The sequence below is a fragment of the Rhamphochromis longiceps genome, linkage group LG10 (genome assembly GCF_057381845.1).
Source record: "Rhamphochromis longiceps isolate RC_006_pf linkage group LG10, R_longiceps_female_GT1.1, whole genome shotgun sequence".
Classification (NCBI taxonomy): domain Eukaryota; kingdom Metazoa; phylum Chordata; class Actinopteri; order Cichliformes; family Cichlidae; genus Rhamphochromis; species Rhamphochromis longiceps.
The window spans coordinates 35,375,984-35,392,134 of record NC_140566.1 but is presented as its reverse complement, the minus strand read 5'-3'; the positions used below and the strand labels follow the sequence as shown (position 1 = coordinate 35,392,134).

General features: G+C 48.2%; 1 protein-coding gene across 2 annotated transcripts; it reads right to left on the bottom strand.

The window, feature by feature from the left end:
• On the bottom strand, positions 1-15,827 carry LOC146661354 (stromal interaction molecule 1-like). Of its 2 annotated transcripts, XM_085421446.1 has the most exons (14): positions 15,658-15,827; positions 14,517-14,663; positions 11,390-11,520; positions 11,205-11,319; positions 10,747-10,855; positions 10,461-10,576; positions 10,210-10,384; positions 7,610-7,787; positions 7,366-7,533; positions 6,175-6,275; positions 5,558-5,793; positions 5,033-5,119; positions 3,743-3,809; positions 1-1,094 (listed from the first exon to the last, which is right to left on the bottom strand). In XM_085421446.1, the coding sequence occupies exons 2-14, from the start codon at positions 14,659-14,661 to the stop codon at positions 647-649; spliced, it is 2,076 nt and encodes a 691-aa protein (XP_085277572.1). In that variant the 5' UTR covers positions 14,662-14,663; positions 15,658-15,827; the 3' UTR covers positions 1-646. The 2 variants fall into 2 exon arrangements, with proteins under 2 accessions (XP_085277572.1, XP_085277573.1); XM_085421447.1 differs by lacking the exon at positions 5,033-5,119.
• Positions 15,828-16,151: the final 324 nt, after the last annotated feature.

Here is a 16,151-nt window from a genome sequence, read left to right as displayed (position 1 = left end):
TTATTCTAAAGGTCATTTATGACTCCAAATTGACAACCAGCTTCATTTAAACAGGCTGTACAGACGCAGGTGTGAACGCTCCCAGAGAACCAGCAGATGTCCTTTAAGACCACAACATTTATTATTTTTGGTACATTTAAAGGCAGAAATATTCTATTCACTGAGCTGTTTACATGACTCTGTTTAGTCTGGCAGCTTCAGGCCTCCGTACAGGTGAGGCTCAGTCACTGCAGTGCTCTGCGGCATCTTCATCACAAACCACAGTCTGCCTCACAGCAGATTTTGGACTTCTGAGGCACTTTCAGAGGAAAAAACAAAACCGTGATATTTCTTTGGTAACATCGTGAAAACATGACAATAATGTCATCAACTCACAAACAGCTTTTTACACAGGATGCAGTTCCTGCAGTGAAGTCCTTCACTGCAGTAAAAGTACCACTACAACAGCATTTAAATACTCTGGGAGCCGATGTTGGTGTTAGTTTGCTGGACTGGGGCTGATGGTTGGTCTGGTCGTCCCTGTTTCGGCTCCTCCTCGTCTTTTCTTTGGTGGTATGTAAGGTCTGATCTTCGCTGTCATGCAGAGACACGATCAAACAAGGGAAACCAGCGGCAGCGTAAAGCGTTTGGGTTCCTGGCGTGATGCTCAGTAACGTCCATGTTTCTTCTTGAAGAGCTTGTTAAAGGCGTTTCTCCTTCGGCTGCCGGACGACTCGCTATCCTCGCCGGCGTCTTCCTCCGTGCCGCCCTTTCTGGTGGGAACCTGGAGCCCCGCCCCCCGGGCGCTACCTGATGAGCTGGAAGAGGTGGACGACGAGAAGACGGCGGTTCCGTCTGTAGCGTCCGATGTGATGCAGAGGGAGCGAGTGGAGCAGGCGGAGGCGAGGACGGAAGCAGAGATGCCCCTCAGCTCCCCGAGGCTGGAGCTCTTCTCTAGACCTCCTCCTCCACCTCCCATACCCAGCCTGGAGCCCGGGTCCTGCAGTGGGTGGAGCCTGGACGTCAGGAGGAAGGACTTTGAGCTGTGCTGACCTCGGGGGTCGCTGTGAGACTGCGGGAGGGCGGAGTCAGAGTCTGAGCGGTTCATGATGTCCCTGAAAGAGAAAATCAGAAACGATGGTTTGCGTGAACGTCACGACTGCTGAGACTCTTCACCGAGACGCTGGTGACAGAACGTCTCGGTGAAGCTGCAGATGATTGGTCGACTGCTCGAGCTTCTTAGCCACCATTTTTAAAAATCAGAATCCACCTCTGAGCTGCAGTTTGACAGCCATGGCTGGAATAACTGAGTACACAGACCGCTGCAGTCATGGTCGACACATCGGTGACCGCCTGCCGTAACTTAGCTGTCAGCACGACGCTGTAAACATGTGCGCTCGTGTCTGAATCGCTGCAGTCTTATTAGAAACATGGACGATGAACAGAAGAAACCGCCTCCTGCTACGTGTTCATATGTAATGACTGGTTCTCGGACTGGTGGAAACGTGGCGCCGACACAGAAACGACTGACTCGTGCATTTATTACTGCAGAGCAGGAAAATAACGAGTTCGTAAAGCAGAAGCTTTGAATGAGGATGTTTTCTGTTAAGTAGAAGGTAAAGGCAAAGTTAGAGGGAAACAGCAAACCACAGAGACCCTGAAAGATACAACCGGAAAGAACATAAATGTTAATAACAGAGTAGGAAACTCTGCAGGAAACAGTGAAACATTGGGCCTCATTCATCAAAAGCTTTCTCTTTAAGCACCCCTGATCTCTTCTTACCTAAACTCTCAACCTGAACTGTTGAGGTTTGGAAGGAAATCAGTCAAAGGAAACAAATTCAGAGAAAGTCCTCAAAACTCTTGGATACTAACTCTAAGAACTAAAGAACGCCCGTAGAAGATCCTAAAATTAAATTCAAAACATTTAAGAGTCTTCATCCATTTATCTGAGGTTGGGCCACGAAGGCAGCAACGTTTTCCCGGGATCGTTGGGAATAAGACACCAAACAGACATCCTGATGAATCAATCCCAACATCTAAAGGAGCAGTGGCTCCACTCAACATGTTAAAGCTTCTAAACATCTTCAACAAAAGGCGCACATACACCAGTCGAGACAATCAGCAACCTGACAACCAAAGACCACCAACTGGTGCACTGCTTGCTGGAGTAATCTCACAGCACCTTTGAGGCCAGTGTTTGAAGCAACTATGAACAAAGGGTAATAAATAATAAATAAATAAATAACAAAGGGTTCTGTTGAAGGATTATATCCATGTTTGCATCAAGAGCCTAGTGACCAGCCTTCAGCTGCAGAGGGTAGAAACACAGATCAACCAGCTTCATGTTCTCCCACAGTTCTCTCTTTGCCATCGTCCAGTTCCCACAAAACTGATGGGACTAAACAATCCAAAGGTCCACCTCACCTCCACCTTCCAATCTGTTGTCAGTGCTTGGGGCAACAACACTCCTCCAACCCAGACGACTATTCCACCATATAAAAAAAAGAAAAAACAAAAGACAACTTAAAATCTGGAGATACTTAAGCATAACTTGGTTTCTCAAACAGAAACACGGTTCTAAAGTTCCTAAAAGGACGACCTACGCTTTGAGCTCCAGTCGATAAACGTCACAGGGCTGAATACAACAGGCAACCCCAGCATTTTCCAAAGGTGTGGACACTCTGGTCACACCAGGTGAGCTCGCAAGTCCTCAGCAAGTCCACAAACACATCGACTGGATGGCCTAACAACCTTTCCAGGGTTCAACAACTTTCAATTACTGTCGACCCTGAGCACTACTATACTTTAAACTCTGAAAGAAAGCGCTCCAGCAGGTGCTGAGGACTACACTCTGACCAAGTCGAGTGAACCACATCTGGTCCAGCAGCAGCTGCTTTTGACCAGAAATACAGACAAAGCTCCAATCTGGTCACATGTCAACTTCACAGCTTTGAACACCACCTGAGGTACATCTGAACACCTTCACCGAGTCCCCTAAACAGAAGCAGGCTGTACTTGCAGACACCTGCAACACGGCCAGAAGAACCACGAGGTTAAAGAGAAGCTTCACTGTTCTACAGCCAGGACGGCGTCCATGTGGTTCCTCCTGAACCTCCCAATACGATGGATTCCAAACTCTAATATACTTTGACAACCTTCCCTTCTTCTATCAGCTGCTCCCTTTAGGCGTCCCCACAGATCACCTGCAGGCCTGCTCACAACAGCCCTCTGCATGTCCTTCACTTTTGACCACCTGAGAATTCAAACTAAAACTTGAACTCGAACCGGCGAGTCTCATAAATTATCTCAAACCGAGCGAGGCCCACTGATTCGACTGCTTCGGTCTCGTTAGTGCATCAGGTTTGGAAAACAGTCATGCAGAGAAAAATACCGGAAGCTGCTGGAGCGACAGCGCTGCGCTTGACTTGTCACAGCGCCCCCTCCAGGCGGGAGGCTGGACGTCGCCTCCGCAGAGTGGAAATGGGAAGAACGGAGGAACAGAGCAGAAAAGTGGGCGGTGCCCTCAGCGCATGAAGAAGAGTCAGAAGGTGGAGGAGAGCAGGAGAAGGTGGGGGGGTGAGAAGAGGAGGTGGGGCTGAGGGAGGGGTGAGACAGGGCGGAGGAGAGAGAAGGGGGAGGCACAGGGGGGAACTCCAGGTGGCCAATGGAGCGGCTGCGATTCTGCCGGCCGCTGGGAGGGCGGCACGATGTGAACGGGTCACGTCCTTCCTGTGGAACCAAGCTCCGCCCTTCAACCAACCTCTGAGAGCTGAAAGTGTTCAGGGCGGGGTCTCCGATCCTCTGTCGCAGGGGCATCACACTCTGAGCTGCAGGACAAAGAGAGTGTAGAGTTACAAATGAGACTCTTATTTTGGAAACCAAAATAAATTCAGCTCACAAATAGAAGAAAGCAGTTTTAAACTAAAAAGGGTCAAAGAAAAGGCAGAAAAATGTGCTTGTATTTTGAAATTTAGCAGCCAAACCTTCAAAATAAAATCCGGTGTTTTCTTCAGCTTTCAGAACATTTTTCATGTTTCTTCTTTGAGCTCTTCTGTCGTTCAACCTGAGCTCATTTTATTTTTCTACAAGCGATTTTCTTTGTGTTTTTCAAGCTTTTGCTGCATGAACTGACGTCACAGTCCAGCCGAGTTACAAAACATCAGCTGCTATTAAAGTGGATGTTAGTGAAAGGAAGAGGCAGAAGCAGGTTATTAAAATGAAGTGAGGGCTCCGGGACTTCAGAGAAAAAGCAGAAGAACAAACTGAAGTTTGAATGTCCAACCACACGGGGAGGAAGAAGATGAGGAGGAAGAAGAGAAACACTCGACGAGGCGTTCACAGGGACACTGACCCGGTTTAATATTTTGACACAGTAACTAAAAATCATTAGTGCCAAACGTAATAAACTTACCGATTTTAAAAGAAGTTAAAAAATATTCAGATTCAAATCTGAATATTAATGTTGCCCATTTAGTAAGGCCTTATTTTTGTGCCACTATTCTGAGCGCACATAAAACAATTGCAGGTGCAAGTGTTGCATTTTGAGGAAAAATTTATTTTGAGCGAAGAAAAGCTTACTTTGAGTGAACAAACTTTATTGCTGCGTGCACAAACTGTATTTCAGCTACAATCATACCCCTATAGTTACATTCGTGCCTATAGTTACATTGTAACATCAGTTTCAGGTGGAACAGGCAGCAGCTCCCGTGTGTTACGCAGTCAAACTGTTTAATATTCTGACATTTAATCAAGGATCTAACTTCCTTGATTAAAGGAAAACTTTCTATAGTAAAATGCACTTCAAAGAAAAAGAATCTGTGTTCATGTGAACGTCTTTGCACGACTGATCAATACCTCTGTGTCTGATTGAAAAAGATTATTCAGACTTTGCAGGAATGAAGAAAAATTATTCTGAATTTTTCCTCTGATCAGGTTTCCTTTGAAATGCTTTAAAGGATCTTAAATGTGTTTTAGGTGCTGATTGGTTGGGTTTGTACAGAGGTATGAACCAATCAGAAGAGAGGAAGGCTAAGGAAGGGGTGAGGCCAACCGGATTGTTTCCACGCTGACTGGGTGTCTGCGATGCCACTCAGGGGCCAGAGGTCGCTGACTCGCCGGTCCATCTGCCACGCTGCGTCTGGAAGGAGCCAATCAAGAGACGGCAAGAAAATAAGACCAATCAGAGGAGGAGGCGGAGACAGAGAGGGGACCACAGGTGAGCTGAGAGAAGGTAAGTAATGATTAACTCTGAAGTTTAGGGTTTGTGTTTTTGTTGCATCATGTGACTCTGAAGAAGAAGAAGAGTTGAAGGAAAGTTCCACTGTTCTTAATTCAGGACTTCACCTTAAGATTTCATTCTAACGAAATGATCAGAGAGCAAAAGTGTATGAATCAGAACATCCAAATCTTTGTTCTGAGTGTAGAGATCAGCTGATCTGCAAAAGGCAGCAGGTTAAGAGCCATCAAAGTGATCCTGAGTTAGCTTAACTAAGCTAACTCAGGATCACAGCCGACTTTCCAACTGCTAGTTAAACTGACTCAGGGTTACTGTGATGACGTCACAGAGCAGACTTACACTGCAGCGTCCCCGGAGAAAGGATGTCCTCGTCCATGTCATCTAGGTCATCAGAAAGGAGAAGGTGCTGAGGGGTCGGAGGTCGCAGCCCGAGGAAGGACGGGTCCAGGTTGAGGGCGGTGGCTAGCGCACCGAGGCCTGGATTGGTGACCAAACAGAAGCCCGTCAGAGACTCGATCTGCTGCCAGCGGTGCAGCTTCTCCCGCAGCGCCGCTGTCACCTCAGCCAGGGCCTGTCTGAGGAGGAAGAGAAGCAAAATAAGCTACCTGTGCAGGTAACACAGGTGCGCGTGTAACAGGACGCATCAGCAAATATATGTCCCACAGAGTGAGCACAGAGGAAAGAAACAGGAATATTTATACAGAAAGAATAGTTCAGGGACTCCACAGTCACCTGTCCATCAAGCAGGCCACGCCCCTCCAAATGCCAATTCTAAGCCTTAATTTAATTTAAAACAGGTTATTTAGAAAAATAATCTACATAGACCAAACAGTTTGTGTATCAGGCTGCAAGCATGTTTGTTTCTGCTGTAAAGTTTAACATGGGAGTCTATGAGCACCGACTCACTGCTGCCTCCGCTGGACATCAGAGGAACTGCAGGCTTTGCGCTTACTCACTTGGCGGAGAGGATCTTGTGATCGACGTCATCCAGCGAGGAGCTGTGAGCCACGTGAAACGTGCCGAACAGAGAACTCCTCTTCTTCTTGATCTTCTCTGCCTGAAACACCAGCCTCATCATCATCATCATCAATGTTAGTGTGTGTTTTTTCTCACCGTAATGGTAAACCAATATCAGAATATATCGATTCTGTGCAGTTTACGGTGCTGCTCCTACAAATCTATAAATCTTAGCTCAAATCTCATGACAGCGTCTTCATCATGTGTGCTTTAGCTTGTTTATCTCACAGTCAGGATAACATCAAAATGACAAAATGTAGAAATGATGAGGATCCCGATATGGTTCCTGTATCATGTGTGAGGTGCGTTCAAGGCCATCTCCCCATGGAAGTCCCGCTCTGACCTCTTCCAGAGTCTCAACAGTGACCCTCAGCTTGAATATTTGACATCAACTCTTTATCAGTCAGGACTTCCACAGTAGTCACCTCAGCTCCCGTTTAGGAAAGAAAGCTAAATGCATGTTGTAAACTGTTGGCTCAATCCCGGATAAGCCCCCAACTATTTTTAACTAATAACTAATTAACTATAACTATTTTCCAGGAAGTATTTGAGGATAATGAAGGATTTTGCTGCAGGAAACACACTGTCAAACCAGACTAAAGAGCCTGGACGACTTCCGCTTTCAGCTCTCATAGTGCGTCTAAACCAAACATGATACAAAATTTTGGTTCGTATTACACTCGTAAATATCCACTTTCAGACTTATTAAAGTCCTGTGTTTCTGCTCAGGCCCTGTTTCTGTATAAAACGAAATTTGGACGAGTCAGCTCCAGCTTTTCTTGAAAGGCATCAGTGGGCTTGACCGCTTCCCTCATGCATCAGGATGTCCCCGTCTCTCCCTGACTGATGAACTCACCATGAACGACCCAGAGGACACCAACAGGTTTGTCAGGTTTGGACACTTGCTGACTAAGAATTTGATGTTTGCAGGACATCAGAGCAGGTCTTCCAGACAGATCTGAAAGTAGAAGCAGCTCCAGAGGTCCTGGAGACGACCTTGAAGGGGCTCAGGGATGGTTTTTGCTTTCTGGAAAGTTGCTTTTTGGCCATTTTCCACAGCAGGAAGTGTCCCTGAGAGACGTCCATCAGAGAAACGTTAAATTTAAGCCAATTATCTTTGCTTCACTCACCCCCTCTCTGGCCTGTAGCAGCTGCCGCTCAGCGCTCTGTTTCTTGATGTTGTAATACTGAACTTCGATTTCGTGCGTCAGCTGCAGCCACTTCTGCAGCGCCTCCGGCGGGGTCCAGTGGACTCGTGACTCCAGCTCCCGCTCTGCCTTTTTCAGCACCTTGCGGACCTGCGGTGAACACAGAACAAAGATGAGCCGATGAATTGATGGAGGGACGGACGGGCGGTGTTTTAAACGGCCCCACCTGCTCCAGCTCCTCCTCGGCATATTTCTGCCGGCTCCGCTCGTTCTTGTTTCCCTCTCGCAGCTCACGAAGCCGCAGAGCTTCCTCCTTGGCCGAGTTGATCTCGTTCCTCAGCTCCTCCTCCACCTTCACCTTCTCCACCTGGACGCAGCGCTGCTCCTCTTGAGCCTGCTGCAGCCTGCCATGAAAAAACAACGAGAGCAGCAACACGTCGGGTTAAAACGGCGTCACCACTTTCCACCCGTGTCCCATTTCCACAGAGTCAAAGACATTTACGGAGAGGAGCGTTCGAATGATGTTTAAGAATCGTCAAAACACGCCAACCTGAAAGGCTCAGCTGAGGTTAGCTGGCTTCTCATGCAACGACAACACGTTCTGGATCAGATTCAGATCTGGGAGTTTGCAAAACATTAATTTAATAATAATGATACTTGTGGCTATGCTGTGGGACAGGAGCTCCAGCAGATTGGAAAACTCACAGGCTGTCACCAAACTGCTCCTGGATCAGTGGAAGAAGTTGGACTTTGACGATGTTCTCAGTGTGTCGAGCCCACAAACTGAGGGCAGCCTGCAGCTGTGAGGAGCTGGAGCAGAGGCTCTGATGAAGGGTAACTTTGATGGTCCCTCACAGAAATGGCAAAAATCCCAAATAAAAACTGAAGAAACTGAAACTTCATGTCTGCATGTCGCAGATTTGCTGAAGCTCACATCTGACTCTCCTCACGGCCCCACAGCCACGTCGTTATGAAGGAGATCAGCATTTCCTGTTAGCACAGGAAGTGAGGTCAGCAGGTTCAGAGCGCTGAACTTTTAGAATGAAACTGTTTTTATTCCTACTCTACTATTTCCTAACCGACCCATTTCCTTATTGACTTTTATTGATGATTAACCTGTGGAATTTCTTACTCATTTTACTGTTTAGTCATAAAAAAAATAAATAGAATCTGGAAAATGTTCACAATTAAGAAGCTTGACTTCCTGTCATGTGACTGATGACTTCCGCATGCCAGCGCAGCAACACAAAGAAGCTGCTGGCCTTCAGTTATCACTGATGGCAGCAGGAGGCGCTGTTCTTCCACCTGAGGAGACGTGTGTGTGTGTGTGTGTGTGTGTGTGTGTGTGTGTGTGTGTGTTGGGGGGGGGCTATTTTTGGAGAGAGGACAAACAGACAGCAGCTGGGGGATTTCAGACAGAAAACAGAGCCGATGCTTCAATTGATCCCAGCAGATCAGCTGAGTGTGTAAAAGTAGCAACAACAGTAATAACAGCTGTGTGTGTTTTAACTCCTGGTATAAGCTCACACAGGAGCAGTGAGGATAATGACAGTGTGAGTGTGCTCTGAAGCCCCTTCTGAGAAGCAATCAGAGACAGGGGGGAGGAAGAACTCCTCTTTAACACGAACAGCAGAACCAGGATCAAGGAGGAGCAGCTGCATGTTGGAGGGCGTGGGGTTGGCTGTGCTTCACAGCCCCCCCGGCTCTATGAGAGACTGTGCGAGTCGTCCACTAGTGAGACTAGTGAGAGCACACAGTGAGCAGGAGCAACGTCACCGAGAACCACGGCCAGCGAACGCGTCGCTGCATCCACACAGGAAGCTCGTCTGTCTCGTGAAGAAGGTCCAGACCTGCAAACATCTGGAGCTTTATAAGGAACAGCTGGAGTCTGCAGCGTGTGGAGAGCAGCTGACTTTATAAAACAAACACACGATTACTATCAAGATAGCTGCTTGCTGCCATGGCAACGCTATCACTTTGATCTGCAATGTGATCGCTGTTACAGCGTGTGTGTGTGTGTGTGTGCGCGCGTGTGTGTGTGCGTGCGCAGAGTGAGCTGCTGGGCACTCATGCCCATAAAAGGACTTCAGACAGGACACCTCTGCAGAGGCTGTCCACACACACACACACACACACACACACACACACACACACACACACACACACACACACACACACACACAGGTTGCTTCCTTGTGCTGTCACAGTTATAATAAAACGAGCTGCTCTGTTTTTTCTCTGGACTTTTTTAAACAACCTGCCAAAACACAGAGCCACTGCTGGGGGCGTGGCCTGTTTGATGACAGGCTGCAGCTGCTAGCTGCGTGCTAGTTCACCTCTGGTCCTCTGGGCCGTCTTTGTGCTGTCAAATAAACCCATAACGTGGCTGCTGTTCAGTTAACGGTTTAGAGCAGGGGTGTCCAACTGCAGGCCTCGAGGGCTGGTGTCCTGCAGGGTTTAGATGTGTCCTTGATCCAACACAGCTGATTTAAAGGGCTAAATGAAAACATGTCTTGACGTTCTCCAGACGCCTGGTAACGAACTAATCATGTGATTCAGGAGTGCTGACCCAGGGTGAGATCTAAAACCTGCAGGACACCGGCCCCCGAGGCCTGCAGTTGGACACCCCTGGTTTAGAGGAAGGATTTTAATTGGATGTTACAGGTCAGCAGGTACCTGCGTACAGTCTGTAACTCCACCCTCTTGTCACAACCCCCCCCCCAAAACACAACATGGTGGCTAAAATGCTAATGTTGCCTGCTACCATCTTTTATATACAGTCTATAGACCATCAGCTGAGTGTGGGCGTGGTGCTGGAGGACGTACTTCTCCTGCAGGTCGAGCAGGCTTTGCTCCGCCCTCTGCAGGCTCTCCAGGTCCTTCACCAGCTTCCCCAGGTCGTCTCTGGACTTCCGGGTCTGGGCGTAGGCGAACCAGCAGCCGCCAAGCGCCATCAGGATGGACAGACCCAGCACCAGGTCCTTCCAGCGGCTCTGCTGGCCTGCAGACACACAGACATTACACACCAGCAGCACGCGCAGAAACACGCGCACATGCACACGTTGGTGCACACACACCTGGCGGCGGCCCGAACAGCACGATGTCGAGAGCTTTGAGCTGCAGCTTCTGAGCGTGACTCCGGTCTAAAATCTTCAGCACGGACACGGTCAGGGTCGCGTTCTTCACCGCCAACCTGCAGGAAGTGGAAACACACAGCAGACACACACATCGCGCTCTGAATGTTTACACTAAAACGTGCTGAACTTTGTGACCTCGCAGCTGAGGACGGGTCAGGATCAGTGTCTCCGTGTTACTGCTGACTCACGGCGAGCGTCTGTGTTAAATAAAGATCGTCGTGGTTACCTGGGCAGCGCTTGGCCGTCCAGCTGGTGTCTCCTGAAGCTTTCGCTGTACTGAGGCAGCTCGACGCTGGCAAGCCAGTCCTCCACCCGCTGCACCGTCCAGTTGTAGACTGAAAACACAGTAAACACACCTGAAGCAGCCGGCATGTGTAAACAAACAGGAAACTGTCAGCGTCGCCGAGTGATGGCGGCTTTAACTCCAGCCTCTCCTCCAAAAATAGAGTTTGACAAACGTTGTGTTTTTGTTGCTGACAAACTGAGCAGGAAGTCGAGGCAGCATTTTTCCCCTCATCGTTTCCTTTCTGCCTTCACACCTGCTGATTTTAACTGCAGCTTTTATTTTGATGGGGTCAGACAGGGAAGTACACCGCACATCTTTAACTGGCGCGTGTGCTGGTGTGCGCGTGTGCTCGAGCCTGGTTGGAGGGGAGATGATGGTGCTCCTTCGCTCACACCCACCTTCGGAGCCCTTCCAGGCGTTCCACATGTCCTCCACGCTGATGTGGGCGTCGGCTCGGTGGAAGCTGCTGTGTTTGGCTTTGGGGTTGTGATCCTTCAGATCCTCCCTGAGAAACTGAGAGCAGCTCACAGTTAGAGTCTGAGCCCACGTGCACGCGTGAAGCTTTCGGAGCCTCGTGTCTCACCTCGTCCGTCTCGGTCGCGTCCACCGTGCCGTCGGCGTCGTCGTCCATCAGCTTGTGGATGCTGCGGATCGCCTCGAAGCTCAGCAGAGAGTTCTCGTCCTCGCAGAGCTGCTGGTCTATCGCGCACAGATCTACGAGAGGAAACATCCGTCACTGAGTCACAGCCGGGACAATCCCCGCCCACTGTGCGTGCTGTTGCGGTGGTCAGAGGTCATCGGGGGTCAAACACAACATCGAGTGACACTTTATTAAAATGAGCCTGTAAAAACGTTTCCCTCCATCTTTGCAGGCACACAACGTCTCTGACTGACCTCCTGCTGCTCAGGTATCATCCACGTGTGACTTCCTGTCCTGGTTTCAGTTCAGCTCTAGAGTGACCACGCCACACGCAGCCAGAGACAGCTGCACGAAGAGTAAACACTCATCGCTCGCACCTGCCATCTTTGTTTGGGTCACAGAACGGAGACGCGTCCCGCAGGAAGTTATTTTAGGTCTGCCTTTAAATCTACTTTCAGTCTTTCTGTAACAGTTTCAGGCTCTGTGGCTGTTTCATCTCCGTCTGTGATTCATTATTCTTTCTGTTTCCACCAAACAACATCACACAACAACTCATGTTCACATGAACGACGACTACGAGGAAGTAGGGAGCAACTGAAAGTGCCACACTCACTTCCTGTTAGCCTCTGCTAGCAGCTAGCGTCTGATCGTCACCAAACATGACAGCAGTGAAAAGTTCATGACTGCATTTGGTCATTTCAGCCTCCGAGAGTCTGTGTGTGTGTGTGTGTGTCAGTGTGTGTGTGTGTGTCAGTGTGTGTGTGTCAGTGTGTGTGTGTGTGTCAGTGTGTGTGTGTGTCAGTGTGTGTGTGTGTGTCAGTGTGTGTGTGTGTGTGTCAGTGTGTGTGTGTGTGTGTGTGTGTGTGTCCCCTCATCTTTGTGAGGACCGAAATCTGCATTTTACTATACTTGTGAGAACCAACAGTCACTTGTGAGGACACACGCACACACACAGACACACACACAGACACACAAGCTCAGGTTTTCTGTCATTAGCAGTGACACCACAGAAGAAGACCGGGACGAGGTGAAGAGCGCCGGCGTCTGAGGCTTAAGACGAGCAGCTGTGAGGACGGAAATACTCGGATGACTGGGAATAATGAGGATGGAGGTCGAGTCAAAGTTACACAGTCACTACACTTCCCATCATGCATCCTGCACAGCTTCTGCAAACGCATTAAGTGTAACAGCTGCCTTATTACCACCATCACTGCCTGTGGAGCTGAAACACCTTCAGGCTCTCAGTTTTCTCATAGGACCGGAGCACGTTCTCCTCCATCCTCACCATCTCTACTTCCTGTCCGCGATCAGGCTGTGGGCGGAGCCTATCTGTCACCCTGCTTCCTTTGACACTGTTAGCTTGTCATTTTCAGGAAGCTGTGGTGAGCTGCCAACGGCTAGCTCCCACGCTATCAGTGCTGCACAGCTCTGAGACAACGCACGCGCACACACACACACACACACACACACACACACACACACACACACACACACACACACCGTCTTGCTGTTTGGTTCCTATGAAGAACACCCACAAACACGCTGACCGCACACAGGAAGTGCCGCCGTCTTTGGCAACAATAGCTGAGCGTCACGTCACCTCTGTCAGCCCGTGAAATAACTCTCGCCTCTTCGTGTTGTCCTGAAACACTGACTGCAGCGTGCTGGCTTGTCTCAGCATGCCGGAGACGGCTCTGAATAACTGCCAATGCTTGATGAAGACATCTCATACTACGATGACAGAACGCCGCTGCTTTACATGACCAACGGAAGAGCGAGCAGCAGATCATCGTTTGTCCTCTGGTCAGACTAGACATGACCCTCGGAGAAAACCTCAACCACTGACACGTCAAACTCCACAAGCAGTTGTTTAAATGGAGGGGGCTTATTCTGCTTGTTACCAGGCCTGTTCTCAGATCTGTAGATCTGCTGTCTGAAACTGGCTGCTTTAGCTCCCGTCTCTTTAAGGCACCCCTCCTTAAAAGCCCACATTCTTATGATTGGCCTGATCCTGAAAACCTGCAGAGGGGCAGGTCCAGACTGCTTATAAAAGATGGACGTAGCTTTCACATCTGAAAATTGAAGCCAGTTTTTCAGTGTCTGCAAGTTTTCTAATGTCCAGCAAGGGGGTGACCCTAAAAGAGAAGTCTTGATTGGAAGTCCATGAGCCAATAGCCTTGAGCTCAGGAAACACCTCATGAGTTTCAGGTCATGTAAGCACAAAAAAACTGATTTGGGTTCAGTTAGCATTTTGAACTAACCTTAGCAAAACAGGTAGCAATGTAGCAGCAAAGGTAACCTTGCTGGGTATCAAGCAATTTTCTCGCATTAGCCAGTAAGCTAGCATTAGTTAGTATGACCTGGAAAAAAACAGGTGTTATTTAATGAAGCCCTGGTCAGTTAGGACAGGAGTCGACTCATGGACGGATTATTAGCCATCTTTATTCTAGCTAATGTTAGCTACACTAGCATGCTTGCTAACCCAGTCATATTAACCCTTGTGTTGTCCTCAGGTCAAATGACCCCAGGTGTATGGGAATCCAGAGGACATTACAAGGGTTAAAAGCTACCTGATGTAATAAACGTACTGTCCTGAGTAGATAAGGTAGGCTAATTCATCCAAAATCTCTAGTATGGTCAGCTACGAGTTTTAAGTGGAATAGCGATCTAACAGCTAGCTATCTAACCTCACCATGATGTTACTTGTATTAAAATCATCAAACAATGTTAATTTTCTCCAGCAAAGATGTACAACTAACATTTACTCTCTACGATAACGGCTAACATGATTAACAAGTAGTTAGCAAGCTAATTATAACGGACTGGGAATGATTCAGGATTTTTCTGCCATCACGATGACTTCTAGCATAATTAATAACAGTATTTTGAGCCACTTTAATTTAAAATGAATGTAATCTACAACATCCTAAGATGGTACAGGAAGTCTTTTAATTTGACAAGTAATCAGGATCCCCGGTTTGTTTAAAAAATAAAGGTTTGTTTTGTAAACAGTTAAATAAGAGGTGGCTGACATCATTCATATACACATGAACATAAGAGTGCTTCATACCTGAGGTTGTGTCGCTGGTGGACACCACATGATGATGATGCTGCTCTGGGTGGGCGTAGTCACTGCTTCTATCCAATCCATGATGAGCCTCAACACGCATGCTCAGCAGACACACACCTGCCAGCCACACACACACACACGCCATATCTGAGGAGGAAGCAGAAGAAGCCTTTCAGAATAAAAACTGAAACGCGTGGTTGAGTATGAGCCGCTGACAGGTGAGTGGATGGTGCATGTTCATCATGGATCGATCTGTAAACTAACGAGTCTCCAGCAGCTGCTGTCCCGGGGTGCGAAGACACGAGCGCTTTCGGGAAACACCTGTTCATGCAGATAATCAGTCCCTCAGCCAATCAGCTGCACCACAATGAAATGTTCTGAAAGCTGACATTGTCTCGTCAAACAGCACCACAGTGCCTGTGAACACACACTTAGCAAACAACACCAGACTTCATTCAAACTGTGTTCACGTTAGATTTTATTCTGAAACTCCCAATCTTTGTATTTTAGGAGAACAGCACTGAGTGGGAAACTGACAATTTGGCTAATTTAGGACTGCGTTTATTCAAGTGAACTTCTTACTTTCTGGTTCTATTTTCATCAAACAAAAACACTGTACATACACACTGAGGGCTGGTTTCCCACACATTCATTATTATATAATACTATATATAATAATACACATCTGCTCAAATACAACCAGACCAGACTCCATTCAAATTTCGGCCACTTTTAGAAGATTTATCTGGCTGTGGTTTGGCAGCTAAAACGGAGCACACGAGGCTGTTTTAGGTGAAGCCTGGTTTGTGCTTCTCCCGTGAGGACTGGGATTATTGATCTGATCGTTTTACGCACAAAGCTGAGTTTGATTAAGGAGGAGGCGTTCACGGCCCGGTGCTCATCTCTCTCAGCTGAGCTAGTCTTTTTCGCCGCGTTTTAAACACAGCAGCACGTGACCCCATCGCTGATCTATCGATACTTTGCCGCTTCAGCAATCACATGCTGCTTCCCGCGAGAACTTTAATTAACGTTTGTTTAAAAGGGTCAGAGGTCACACAGCTGTTCGGTTTCCCACCCGCTCGGTTTAAACCCCGAAAGTTTCACAAACAACTAAAATCAGCTGAAAGTGAACGCCACGCACCTCTAACACATCGATCCCATCTGATCAGCTGTGATCGATCCGGACAGAGAGAATCACGCAGCCTGCTCCGCACTCCTCCACCCTCCGACTCCAACTCCACAAACTGCAGTTGCTGAGAGCACGAAGATATCCGCCTGTGCCGCGTTCACGGACCCACAGAGAGCTCCGAATTCAAAAACCTCAGGATATACATATATTTTTTAAATCAAAAGGCAGCGCCCAGTTGCTTCTGCAGGGTGACAGCGCCACTCTGAGGTCAGTCAGAGGAAGTGCAGCTCGCCCAGCGGTCACATCAGTGCTGACAGGAAGCGTAACCTCGAAATAACGCGTCACCAGAACACCAGAAATGAAAGCAGACTCCGCCAAAGTGCTGAATATACAAGTGAGACCAAAGAAGAAGAGGGTTCATCTCCGTCTCCCTGTCAGCTTCACGGCCAATCAGATCCCAGAAAACAGCCTCACGCTTCCTGAGAGGTCAAAGTGCAACCTGTTTC

Bases quoted from the DNA above. Each gene is read 5' to 3' on its own strand.
- LOC146661354 (XM_085421446.1), bottom strand. From the start codon at position 14,661: ATGGCGTGTGTGTGTGTGTGGCTGGCAGGTGTGTGTCTGCTGAGCATG. The intron at 11,521-14,516 runs GTATGAAGCACT...TTCCTCTCGTAG, and splicing joins CACCAGCGACACAACCTCAG to ATCTGTGCGCGATAGACCAG. The intron at 1,095-3,742 runs GTTGGTTGAAGG...TTTCTCTTTCAG, and splicing joins AACACTTTCAGCTCTCAGAG to GGACATCATGAACCGCTCAG.